At 45.9% G+C, this 12,408-nt stretch overlaps 1 protein-coding gene across 10 annotated transcripts in view; it reads left to right on the top strand.

Annotated features, from left to right (window-relative positions):
• Positions 1-2,684: 2,684 nt before the first annotated feature.
• The window catches only part of FIP1L1 (factor interacting with PAPOLA and CPSF1), a 75,086-nt gene continuing 65,362 nt past the window's right edge, over positions 2,685-12,408 (top strand). For 3 of the 10 annotated variants that reach the window (XM_059721744.1, XM_019477769.2, XM_059721739.1), the window contains exons 1-4: positions 2,688-2,840; positions 4,106-4,145; positions 7,880-7,937; positions 9,537-9,640. In XM_059721744.1, the coding sequence (XP_059577727.1) occupies positions 2,735-2,840; positions 4,106-4,145; positions 7,880-7,937; positions 9,537-9,640 (308 nt within the window). In that variant the 5' untranslated portion in view covers positions 2,688-2,734. Of the gene's footprint in view, positions 2,841-4,105; positions 4,146-7,879; positions 7,938-9,536; positions 9,641-12,408 lie in introns of all 10 variants that reach the window. The other 7 variants (XM_059721738.1, XM_059721740.1, XM_059721741.1 and 4 more) reach the window with 5 other exon arrangements.

Consider the following 12,408-nt stretch of genomic DNA (forward strand, 5'->3'; position numbering starts at 1 on the left):
TAGGAGTTTGCAAAAATAATGTTACTCAGGCTGCTTTTTTTGCCATCAGTTCTAGAGTTGCTTATTGGCTTCAAATCATTTGTTCCAGACCAGGAATCAAGTTGAATGCATTTATAGAAATCTGAAAAAGTGTTTAAACAGTGAGATGGCAAAATCTGCAGTTGACTAAAAATTATTTGGCTTAGTTGTAAGCAAAGTTTCTACAAAAGCCTGAAATAAATTAAGTCTGAGGTTGCTGACACAGCCTGTGGAGCTGGAGCGCTTTACTTGTTCCCAGCACAGAGGCCAGGTAGCTGGGAGCTGTACTCGCACCATTTTCCCTAGTCCCCCCAGTCCCCAGCTGTGGCTTGGCATGGGTTCCACTCCCAGCCAATGGGGAGCCATGCCAAGGCCAGGCAACTTCCAGCTGTGCCTCCAGTGCAGTGGGGGAGCAGGTGTTGGGAGAAGTGGTGGCAGTATGGGCACAGCTCCCAGCTGCTTGGCCCTAGTACAGGGAAAAGCCCTGCACCTTTGACACACTGCCAAAGCCACCTAAATTACATTGGACTGAAACTGAGTTGTTCCAGCTTGTGGCTTGTAAAACATTACGTGTTCCTGCCCTACACCAATGTCAGTGCCCAAAAGCTTGCTTAATAAATATTCTCCAACTATTTGGGTTGGTCTAATAAACGATATCAAATTCACCCAAGGAACCTTGTCTGCCTATGTCCTTAGACCAGCACGGCTACAACCTAAACCCCTGCAACATGGAAGATATCAAATCCAGGACACACTTCAGAAAAAAATTGTAGTAAAAATATAGTTTTGTTACATTGGTGCCTGTCTTCCATTCTAGGGAAGCTACTTGCTATAGGCAAGCAAGCTTTCCAGTTGCCTGGTGAGGAAATAGTGTAACAGCACCTACTGCAAGCAAGCTTCTTAGGGATAGCTACTTGTCTACCTTTCCTGGATACTGGTGCAACTTACATGTGTGTACAAAAACAATGTACATCACCCTGATGAAACTGCATTGCATGTCCAACTTACAGGCTTACTGTAAAATTACAATCTTATTTTTTTAATTTGTATATTTCTAGTTTCATATCCCCAGTTTACCTTTGAATTCCCTCAGGATTTGTAAGGTTACCATAACTAAAACATACTTAAGCTGATGTGTTTTTCACCTGTCCCTGTTTGAAAGTCCACATAGACCAAAAAATAAAAACACCTAACTGACTGACTACACAGGGGAAACAGTGATTGAATGTGTGCACTAAATGCCCCATTCTAAGGCACACTGCACAAGTGAATTTCTCTCACCTGAAGCACTGATAGTCAAAGTATGGTCAAATGTACCAAGTAAAAATGGGGTGGAGGGGAAAAAAAATCCCCTGACCCTCAGTTTAAAGTACTTAAAATGTGTATGTTCTTATTGTATGGGAAATCACAGCCTCAGTATTTTGAAGCACAAAACCACCTTTCCTCATTTTGACTGCATACTAAAATGGAATTACTACTTGCTGTGAAAATGATCTAGTTCCAGTGCGTGGTTAGCTCATTAACAAAAATGTACAATATAATCTCACTGCAGGATTTTTTGTCAGACAAGGCAAAATTTATTCAAGACTAAAGATGTGCCAACTATGAAGCTTTAAAATGAGGTTGATTCTGCAGGTGATTCATAGAACAAGCTCCCACACTGCAGTGAGCTTGATGGGTGACAGCTTCTATTTCAGTGTTTGCTGGGGTTCCAGATGGCAAAAACCTCCACTGCCATTTTGCTTGTACTTACAAGCAAAGCAAACTTTTTCTATAGTTGCCGACCCTTACAACTTTATAGTGCAGCATTTCGCAACCCAAAAGTGGGTCGTGAGAATGTATGAAAGGGATGTGAACAACCTTTAAAAATGGATTCTCCCTTAAGGGAGAAAAACATGGGAAACCGCAGCTTTTCCCTTGCAGGCTGGCAGAGCTTGGGGCTGCCCCACACAACGGGGGACTGATGCCTAGGAGTGGGGGGCACTGGGCCAGGACTGGCCATTGATGTTTACAAACAAGTCCTGGTACAAAAGCAGTTGAAACTCCTGTTATAGTGCCACTCAAGATGGCCACTGCTTTCCTACCCCACTTAGACATGAAAGGAAGGACTTCCACCAACAAAAACAGTTGCTAACTCCTCACTGCTTTTCCAAAGAACAGAGGCTGGAGGATAACCTCACTCCTGGTTCGGAGAGCGGAGAAGAAACTGGGCAGGGGGATGTGGGGAGCAGAAGGGACAAGGGCGGGGGGGCAGCAAAGGAGAAGGTGCGGTTGTTGAAAAGGAAATGAACGCGGAGCAAGGGGGAAGGGCCGCGGGGCAGCGCTCCCCAGCCGAGCGCTGGAGGCAGCCGGGCTCTAGCTGCCCTTCCTGGTGCCCGCCCGCCCGTTACTGGCGGCTTCAGCCCCGTGTGAGCTGGGCCCGGGGCGCCCGCAGGCTCTCTCCCGCCTTGAACCGGGGCGGGGGCACCCAGCCCCGGCTCCGCCAGAGCCCGCTGCCGAGCCGGGCCGCGCGGCTGAGGGGAGGGGGCAGAGGGAGGCCGGGCTAAGCGCCCAGGTGCCCGGCGGGCCGCGCCCACGCCCGCAGGCCGAGGCCTTGGCCGGGCTGGGCCGGGAGCTTTCCTGCGCGTCAGTCAGTGAGGCGGCGGCGGCGGCGGCGGGGGGAGGGGAGCCGAGCCGGGCCGGGCCGGGCCGGGCCGGGCGCTGCAGCGGCGCGGCCATGTCGGCGGGCGAGGTGGAGCGGCTGCCGGCCGAGCTGAGCGGCAGTGGCGGTGGCAGTGGCGGCAGCGGCGGCGGGGACGAGGAGGAGGAGTGGCTGTATGGCGGTACGGACCTTCCCTCCCCCCGCTCCCGGGCAGGCCGCGGCCTGGGCCACAGCAGGCCCCGCCGGAGGAGGCCGCGCGCCGGGAGCTGCTCGCCAGCGCCAGGCAGCAGCGACTGGCGGCGGCGCCCCCTCCCCGCGCTGCCCAATCCCCTTCTCCGGCCCAGCCTCCCGCGGACCCCGGCGCCCCCGCTCCCGCCCCCCCCCCCCGGGGCTGGGTCTGGGCGCGGAGCTGCACCTGCCGCTGCCCGCAGCTCGGGGCCCGCCGACGGGCACTGCTCCGGGCAGGGGCGGGCACGTGGCTGGGCAGGGGCTGCTTCACCCCCGGGTCGGGGTCGCTCCCTTCTTCTTCTTCGCCCCGCAGCAGCTGGGACACCCCCCCCCCCCCCACGGGGCGCCACGACCCTCGCGGCCCTGCGGGCCTTCCCCGTGCGCTGCTTGGGCTGTGCGAAATGGCTCCTTTTTCCTAGGCCACAGATGCTAGTTGCAAGTCAGCAGCTGCCCTAATTGTGCGCCGCCGGCCCCCCCCCTCCCCCTCCCCCGTGTAAACAGGTGCTGGGGCTGGCCAGGGAGGGATCCCGGTGTCTCTCTCCCACTCCCGACTTCTCTCCAAAGCCTGTCCCTTTGCAAAGAGCTGCAAGCTGTTTTAGGCCCTCGGGCCGTGGGACTGGAACCCAGCCACCCTGCTGTTGCTTTTTTCACACAGTTTGAATAAGAAGAAATGGTATAAAGAGGGTTGGACGTGGTTTAAAACCTGTCGAACGCTGGGTCACTCGCCTGCGCATAAGTGCTTTGTGGCTTCAAGCCCCTGTACTTCTGGGGTCTGTCCCTGTGGAACTCTGTTGGCTTCCAGAGGGCTCTGTGCGGGCGCTGACATCTACCCAGACAGCCACATCCAGATGTGTTACTTAATGGTGCACCAAAGGGGGACAAAGGAGGTATCAGTACCTACTGAGCACTGGAGTTGGGGTACAGCCTCTGAATTAGAGCTTCCTAGATCTTAAATGCTGGAGGCTACAAGTGAGGAAGAGTGGAAAAAAGCCCTGGTCATACATAGTTCACTCACCCTTTTGGCATCCACTCCCTGCCCCTGGGTGACGCAGGATACCTATGTCTGCTGCAGTAAATGGCAGTTCTTATGTTTTTATGAGATTGCTTAGTGCACAGTCATTTGATACAAACCCTTGTTTTCAACCCCATAGTTTTTCGCATGTTGTATTTTTTCAGACATAGATCTTACATACTGTATATATTTTTTTCTTTTGGTAGATGAAAATGAAGTGGAGCGACCAGAAGAAGAAAAGGCCAGGTGAGTGTGAGAACTGTGAACATGGAAACGTAGATGTACAAAAATGAAGTTTGTTTCAAATTCACACTTAGTTCTTGTGAAATTTCAGCCACTTGACTGTCTAACGCTGGTGCATTAGAACTTTTCCTTTGCATAATTTACGCAATCTGCTGACCCTTTTAATCTAAACAGTTTTACTGAAAAAATTGTGACAGATGACTGGGCGTTACTGTGAAAGTTAATTTTTACTTGTTAACTGCAGAGAGAACACTGTGGAATGGATCAACATATAGAATCATGGGTCTGAAAAGGACATCAGGGTTTATCTAGTCCAGTTCCCTGCACAAATGCAGCAGGTGCTGTCTCTAAACATTCCCAGAAAAATGCTTATTCAGCCTCTCCTTGAAAACTTCCAGTGAAGGAGATTCCAGTTTTCTTGGCGACTTGTTTCGTTGCCCATTGTTCTTAAGAATCTTTTTCAAAGGTTTAATTTGCCATACTGGAGTTTAAAACCCATTTCTACATTATTGATATTACTTTATTGTTTAGGAGTCCCAGTCATGGGTTAGGACCCTACAATGCCTGGCACTAAAAGCATAGAATACAAAGACAGGCTTGCTCCAAGCAGCTTACACCCAGAGCAGTAGGAAAGATAGAGGAAGGTGGGGAAGCACTAGAAAACAGTTAAACAAGGTCAATCATTTTGTTAAGCTGTAGAAATAGTTTATCTTCAGCATGCCATTACCAGCTCTTTTGGTAAACATTACAGTAAAGGAGAGTTATAAGATCGGATATGAAGGGCAATGAGATAGTTTTTTGGTTGTGCCCCTGCAAGGCACAAGGAGCATCATGGCAAAAAGTATGAAGGTGCTTGCTTGAAAATCTTAAGAAGTGTGCGCCAGAGGTTGACATCATGGACTCATTGGAGATGGGAGTTAGCCTTTCAGTGTTGAATGAGAAATGATAGAGAGGATAGGGTTAGGCTGTAAAGATGAGCCAACATTTTTGAAGAGTTGATGAAAGGGGAGCCAGTAGAGAGAGGTGACCTGATCAAGAGAATGAATTGGGACAGGGGTGTAAAACTCATCTGGCTTTGCTTGCTAGATCAGTGGTTCATGAGTCAGATGAATGGTGTAGGGCAAACCCCGCAAGTCAGATCCTGCCATGCTCCTGCGTTCCCTCCCCACGCACATTCTGCATCAGCATGTGCAGCACCTGCTTTGGCCAGTCTGGGACCACTGCACATTGTGCCCATGTAGAGCTTGTTTAGGATGCATACCAAATGTGGTACCTGCTCCAGTCAATCTGAGACCCACACTGCACCTGGTGCCTTCCCCAGAGCACAGCACAGTTCCTGGATTGGCTACAGCAGGCATCATGTGCAGAACATGTCCTGCATGCAGGGTCAGTCTAGTGCATGCAGCATGTCAGTCAGCACCAGAGCCAGGTCACTACTGGGGCTAAATCTGACCCATACTCACTCTTGAACTATGAAAATTATCAGCATGTTAAATTTGGATATTACTGGGACTAGAGATTATATTTGTCTTACCCGAAGAGAAGACTAAGTATAATCAAGATGTGGGAGGATGAGAGCCTTGAAAAGAATTTTAGCTGCATGGAAAAATAGTGAAGGTGCTATCATAGAGCTATTGTGCAGAAAGAAGCTGCAAGACTTGGGTCCCTGGCATATGTTCATTTAAACATGTGCTGAGACCTGAAGAATTTTGTCCTGGATCCCCCAAACCATGTGTCCTGTCATGCCAGATGTTCAAGATCTGCCATGGAAGGACACATGATTTCTGGGATCTGGGATAAAATTATTCTGATTCTATTGTGCACCCAGGGCCTTTAAGGCCATTCAGCACTGCCTGACATTAGACTTCTCTGGGCTGCATGGCCAACTTTAAATGTCCCAGCATGCAGAAGCCAATGGGTACCCCCATGCTTGCAAATTTAAAGCCAGTTGTGAAGTCTGACATAGGGCTGCATGGTGCAGCTTTAAATGTCCTGTGTCTAAGGAATGGGATAACTGCATGCTATTAAGTTTAAAGTCCTACCATGCAGCCCAGGATTGGGTTGCACTGTGCAGCCTTACCATGCCACAAATTCATGTGAAGTACGATATAAACCAGGCCCGGGATGTTCAGTATTAAATGTGGAACATTTGTGGGAAGTAGGCTGCTTTACGGCATGAAATTGTTTGAACATGTGGTTTGTTACAGTATCACTTGATTAACACCTTAATTGTGCAATAAGTGCAGCGTCTGTTTGGGGCCTTAAACATTTCATGTATGTGGGGGTGCAGCAATAGGGTTTCTATTTGAAGATGTGTCTGAGGTTGCAACTCAAAGTAACAGACATTGTGGTGATGCTATCCACGCTGATAGAAAATGAAGGTCAAAGGAAACAGTTGCGTTACTTTGGGCACCTAGTGCTCTAAAAGGAAGGAGAATGCCACATAGTGGATCATTGTAGGAGGCGTATCTACTGAAAATTTGCTAAGGAGCAGCATTTCAGTAGAGAAGCTATAGTGAAGTGCATGAACGGTGTGTGCCCCCAGCGGTTGGTGGGGCATGGCTGCGCTGGCCGCAGCAGCGGGGGGCCCAGCAGCAGTGAGCGGGGAGCTCTTGCAGACGCCGCTGGCACTGTTGGTGGAGGGAGGGGGGTAGCAAGTGCCAACCATGGGGCAGTGGCAGCCAGGGACTGCTGGCGGTGGGGTGGTGAGCAGTGACTGCCCGCAGGCACTGCCAACAGTGTTGGTGGCAGCTTTTTGCAGGGAGTGTACTGCCACGAACAGGGGGTGCACGTACACATTGCCTCTGGTGAAGTGAACTCAGTTTTCCATGTGTGCAGCTGCATTTTCAGTGCAGGTAAATACATGTGCAGTGAGCAAATAAAAGGCATGAGAATGATAAATGCGGTATTAAAAAGTAGTTTAAAAATTAGCCTACAGCTATTCATTTTTATCAGTTTTTGTTTGGTGTTTTTTCTTCATTTGATATTGATTAGCTTGTTCCTAAAGTAAGATTTGACATCTTGTAAAGGTAACTTTCACATTTTAAACCCTCAGTATAATTATCTAGTTTATTAATCTCGCTGCTGTTGATTTTTACTTCCACATACCATCCAGACAAGGAAAAATCTGTCCTTGCCTTTGCAACCTGAGGGCTTTTGTACACATGCTCTGGATTGGGTGCTTTTAATTGGAGCAGCTCAAGAGCCGCTCTAATGAAGTGCCCAAAGTGTCTCGTGTATCAGAGTCCTCATGATTAAAAATGGTGGTGGGAGTGCTTTAGTTAAATCACCCCCACTGCCATTTTTAAGCACGGGGCTGCTGATACATGAGACTCTGGAACCTGTTGGAACATGGGAATTACCATGTTCCAGCAGACTCGATTAATCAAGTAATTACAGCATGTCGGAGCAGTCTTGCTACTCATGTATAGGTGCCTAGAAGCCCCAGTCCTGCTCCCATTCTACTTGGTAGAAAAGCTCTGTTTGACTTTAGTAGGAGCAGGATGCAAACATGATGCTACTTTTAAATCCTCAGTCGGCATCTAGTTAACAGAGTTTGTATCACCTTAGAATACTGTTCAGTTGATATTAGGTAATCACGTAGAAATCCCTTAATTGGCAGGTATAGAAAAAACAGCTAAGTGTTTGGTTATGTTTCAAAATGCTGATCATGAATGCTCTTTCACTATTAACGTAAAGACATACATGAGTAACTAGTTTACATTTTCTATTTTAAGTGCTCCAACTCCTTCTGGAAAAGAAGAGGAGACTGCTGAAAACGGTGTAGTGAAAAAGGTAATTTTAAATACATATTACTAACAAATTATTGGGCAATCTGTTTTGCTTCACTTGGGATAACAATAACTTAACTGATGAAAAGCTTTAGTTTAGTGACTGATTTTTACACTTTTGTTTACTATATTGTCAATAGTTTACTATTTTTCATCTGTTTACTAATTTTACTTTTGGTTTCACCCAATAAGAATCAGAACCTGCTCTTACCATATTTCTTGCATTATTGGACACTTTCTTCTTTAGCCGCTGCTTTTTTGGGAAAAGGCATATGTTGAAGGCTAGAAACATAGTAATTTAGGAACTGCAGAACTTAAAAGCCTGACTTCTACAATATATGCATGTAGGGCACCTAATCATATCAGAATTGCCTGGATTGCCAAATTACTTTCTATAATCTTTCCCAGAACACTCTTAATAATACTAAAAGCATGACTGTGTATTTTTATGGAAGTTCCACAGATTCATTTTTGGAGAGACTTTATCTTTTAAAATGGGTCTTAATGATACCTAATTAGTGTTTAAAAATGTTCTGTGATTGTAAGGTGAAAAATATAATGTAAGCACTAAAAGCTTTGTGGCTGTTTCTCACTGTAAGTAGGTGGTATTCTTAATATTTTTTTGGATACAGAGAAGTAACTAGCTACTATTTTAAATTGGAGCATTAATGCTGACATTCAGTATTTAATTTCTGATGCTTTCTGCCCCCTGCCCTTCCAGTCCATCTTCAAGCAATTAGGCATTTTACATCTGTATCTTTTTTACAGAAGACAGTATAAACATGTCACTTTACATTTAAGAAAATAAGGTGCAAAATAGAAGAATAAGAATTTTCTACATAAAGTTCCCGCAGCAACCCCAAAAGTGTGCATAATGTTATAACTACTAGACTAACAGAAATAGAAAAGGCTAACTTATTTATGAACTGTTGATAATACTCAATCCATTAAGTTATTCAACATGTAATATTCATGTGGCAAAAGACAGAAAATTTTACTTTATTTAATAAAATATTAGGCTTGCTGAAAAATGTATCTAAATGTTGTTTGGACCAGTCATTTATTTATATGTGTATATAGTATATAATTTCTGCATGCACGCGTGTGTATATGTATGTGTATATGTATATGTATGTATATATCACTCTGTTTAATTTGTCATGGATGTATAATTAAAATGCTGAGAACATGGTCTTGCTTACCTTTGTTCTTTCCATAATAAGGAGGTGAGAGTAGAGATGAAGTATGATGAAATGGGTAGAGGGGAAAAAATCTTGAGTAGTTGAAACCAATTTTTTTCTCTTTTTTCCTCTCATTAAATTTTACAAAACCAGTTGATATTCACGATGCCTAACTTGGATTGACCCTGTACATCCAAAAGTTAGCAAGCATTGCTGTCTCAGTAGCTGAGCTTGCCTTTTTATTTAGGGCCCTTTGATGTAAAGGGATACATGCCATCTTGAAGCAAACAAGTGTTACATTAATTTAATCTGTATTTGTTTTTTCATCAGAGATATTGAGATTAATATCTGGGTCAAAGGTAAATATCTTAGCAAATATTTAATTGCACCTGTTCTTTAAGCAACATCTGTTCTTGTTGCAGAAGGTAACAGTGGCTGAGGATGACAGTGATAGTGACAGCGATGATGATGAGGATGATGTTCAGGTTACCATAGGAGATATTAAAACAGGAGCTCCCCAATATAGGTAAGTTATTTTTGGATGTTGAGGGAAACATTTAAGGTCTCAGAATATTAATTTACACCTTATAGGAAGTATGTAATTTGAAATAAGCAACTTTTAATTTATTCTTAGTATGCTTCTATTTAGCTGTTTAGCTGTTCCACCTAGTTACATTTTAAATGTGAATGATTTATCAAATTGATCTGAAAATAGATGCAAGAAAGAACCATCACTGGATTACATTTTCAGTTTCAGTTTTTGAACAGACAGTTGCACTGTAGGAACATGTGGAAGCTGAGAGTTTTAATTTAAATGAAAATGTTATAATTTTTATAATTGAATTACAAAGTGTTTTTAGATTCGTGTTTATATTATGATGACACTTCCTTTGGAGACTGTAAAGCATTAGGTGCAAAGAACATTTGTCATGTTTTTCTTTCCTCAGCTTGGTTTCCATTGGACAAGTTTCATAGTAAAAAGTTAATAGTTGGCATTCTTATAGACATTCTCAGAGAGATCTAATGAACTGATCAAATTAACTGTCTGTGGGCATAGTCCCTCGAGGTCAGGGTTCAAGCATGTTGTTGTGCTGTGAAGAAGAGTTTGTATTATTGCTCTTTGTCCTGTATTTTTTCTTCAACTCAGAAACAGGACTTAATCTTCATTTTCCGTTAACAGCAACTTTCAAGTTCATTTAAAATTATGGAGTATTACTTTCCAAGTGAGTTATGTGTTTGTGGAAAGCATTCTGAAGCAAAAGGTCCACTATAGGGTTGCTTCAGCAATCTGAATGTATTTATGCTCAGAAAGAATAGACCTAGAAGGATTTAATGTCATATTGCTGCTTGGCATAACAAGCCTGGGATATGTACATTATTATAGTCTTAACTACAGATCTATTACATACTGGGTGCGTCTACATGTGTGCTTTACTGTAGAGTTGACTGAAATCAGTGTTTCTCAACCTGTGGGTTGCGACCCAAAAGTGGGTTGCAAGAATATTTCAAAGGGTCGTGAGCAAGTGTCAGAAAAATGCATGAAAGCACAGGTTTCCCCTTGCAGGCTGGCAGTGTTCCAGCCTGCAAGGGGCTGCTTGGGGCATGGCCAGTGTGCAGCCAGGCAGGGTCATTGGAGGAACCCCAGCAGCTGGATGCAGGTAAGTGTGTGTTGAGCAGGGGTTGGAAGGCCAGGGCTTAGGGACTGTTGAGGCGAGGAGTGTGGGGCGGGGGGGTGTAGGCACCTGCCAGTACTGGGGGAAGGTGGCTGGGTGCTAAGGCTACAGGGGGGCCAGGGGGAGGCACCTGCCCCTTCAGTGGGGGAAGGGGCAGGGGGAAGCTGCATGGCTGGGCTGGTGACACCAGGGCTGGTGCCCATGCTTATGGGGGCAGGATGGCCAGGAGACACTGTTCAGGGGGCAGGAGGGGCTGTGATCAGGCTGTCTGGCATGACACGAGCCCTAGCCCAGGGCAGGTGTGCCACAAGCCTCCCCTTCTCCTCCCTCCAGCCTGTGCTGGGCCAGACTCGCTCCACTGCCGCCTGCATGAGCCAGAGCCACTGCACTCCTGCCTGAGTGGGATGGGGGCAGCTGCGGGCCCCCTGTGATAGGGCTGGGGTGGCAGGGGGCTGTGGCTTGGGAGTGAGGGGCCCCGGCATGGCTTTGGGGGGGGCAGGGGACTGTGAGTAAGGCACTGGTAGAGGCAGGGGGGTTTGTGTCAGGACAAGCCATCAATCTTGGCAAATGGATCCTGGTACAGAAAAGGTTGAGAACCACTGGGCTAATTCACTCTGCAGTAAAGCATCACTGTACACATGTGCTAGAATTAGAGCGCAGTGAATTAATTAACTCTGCTATAAGATAGTATTGTCCTTACTGCAGAGTAATTAAGTGCAATGAAACACGTTTAGATGGTGACTGGGGCTGGCTGGAGCATGCTAAAGTGAGAGGGCTGTCTGCTGCCTAGTACTTAAAGTACTCTCATGCCCCAGCCAGCCCCTCTGCCACCTACCGCCACTGCCTGGATCTTGGGGCTGACTCCCTGAACCTGCTGCCAGCCTGGGGATGCTGTGCCTCAGCTCAAAGTATTGCTGTCTTGGGCGTATATGTAGCATGGGAAGTCAGAAGAAAACTATACTGCCATTTTAGTTTTGTATTATTGTTGTGCAAATTAGTTTTATTTAGAGACAGAATTAGAATTTCAAGGAAGTTTTACTGTGAATTGTACCCTTCCTGTCACTTAGCATGACTGTTAGTTACCCCCATCGTGTATGGCCAAACACTATACTTGTACTGGTGAGACACATTTTGCACACATTCATATGGAACTTTGTTCTAAATGATGGCACTAATTCTGGATTTTTCAAGTGATGGCTTTCTGCACACACCATGTGGGCCAACTATAAGACTCAAGGGCAGCACCAAGGACCAGATACGAGAGTTCTGTAGGTCAAATCTGGCCTACAGGCCATATCTCCGACACCCCCAATGTAAAGCATTCTCGTACCCTAATCCCAGGAGATCCTTTGTATCTCTAAATAAGCCATTTAATTTTTAATTATTCTTCTGGTGTAATCCATTCTTTGGACTCTCATGACCATTACTTTTTGACTCGGGAAGAGTGACTGAGATGCACATCACAACTAGTCGTTAGTTGGAAAAGTTACTAAGCATAGAGAGGTATACCTTCATATTCCCAGGATGAGCTGTTTACTTGTACAGTGCCACCCATTTGGAGAGCTAGAGTTTTGGAATGGCAGTCAGGCTTGGGTCTATTTCTTGCTTCTGGCTATACGGA

The sequence above is a fragment of the Alligator mississippiensis genome, chromosome 2, assembly GCF_030867095.1.
Source record: "Alligator mississippiensis isolate rAllMis1 chromosome 2, rAllMis1, whole genome shotgun sequence".
In the NCBI taxonomy this organism is placed as follows: Eukaryota; Metazoa; Chordata; order Crocodylia; family Alligatoridae; genus Alligator; species Alligator mississippiensis.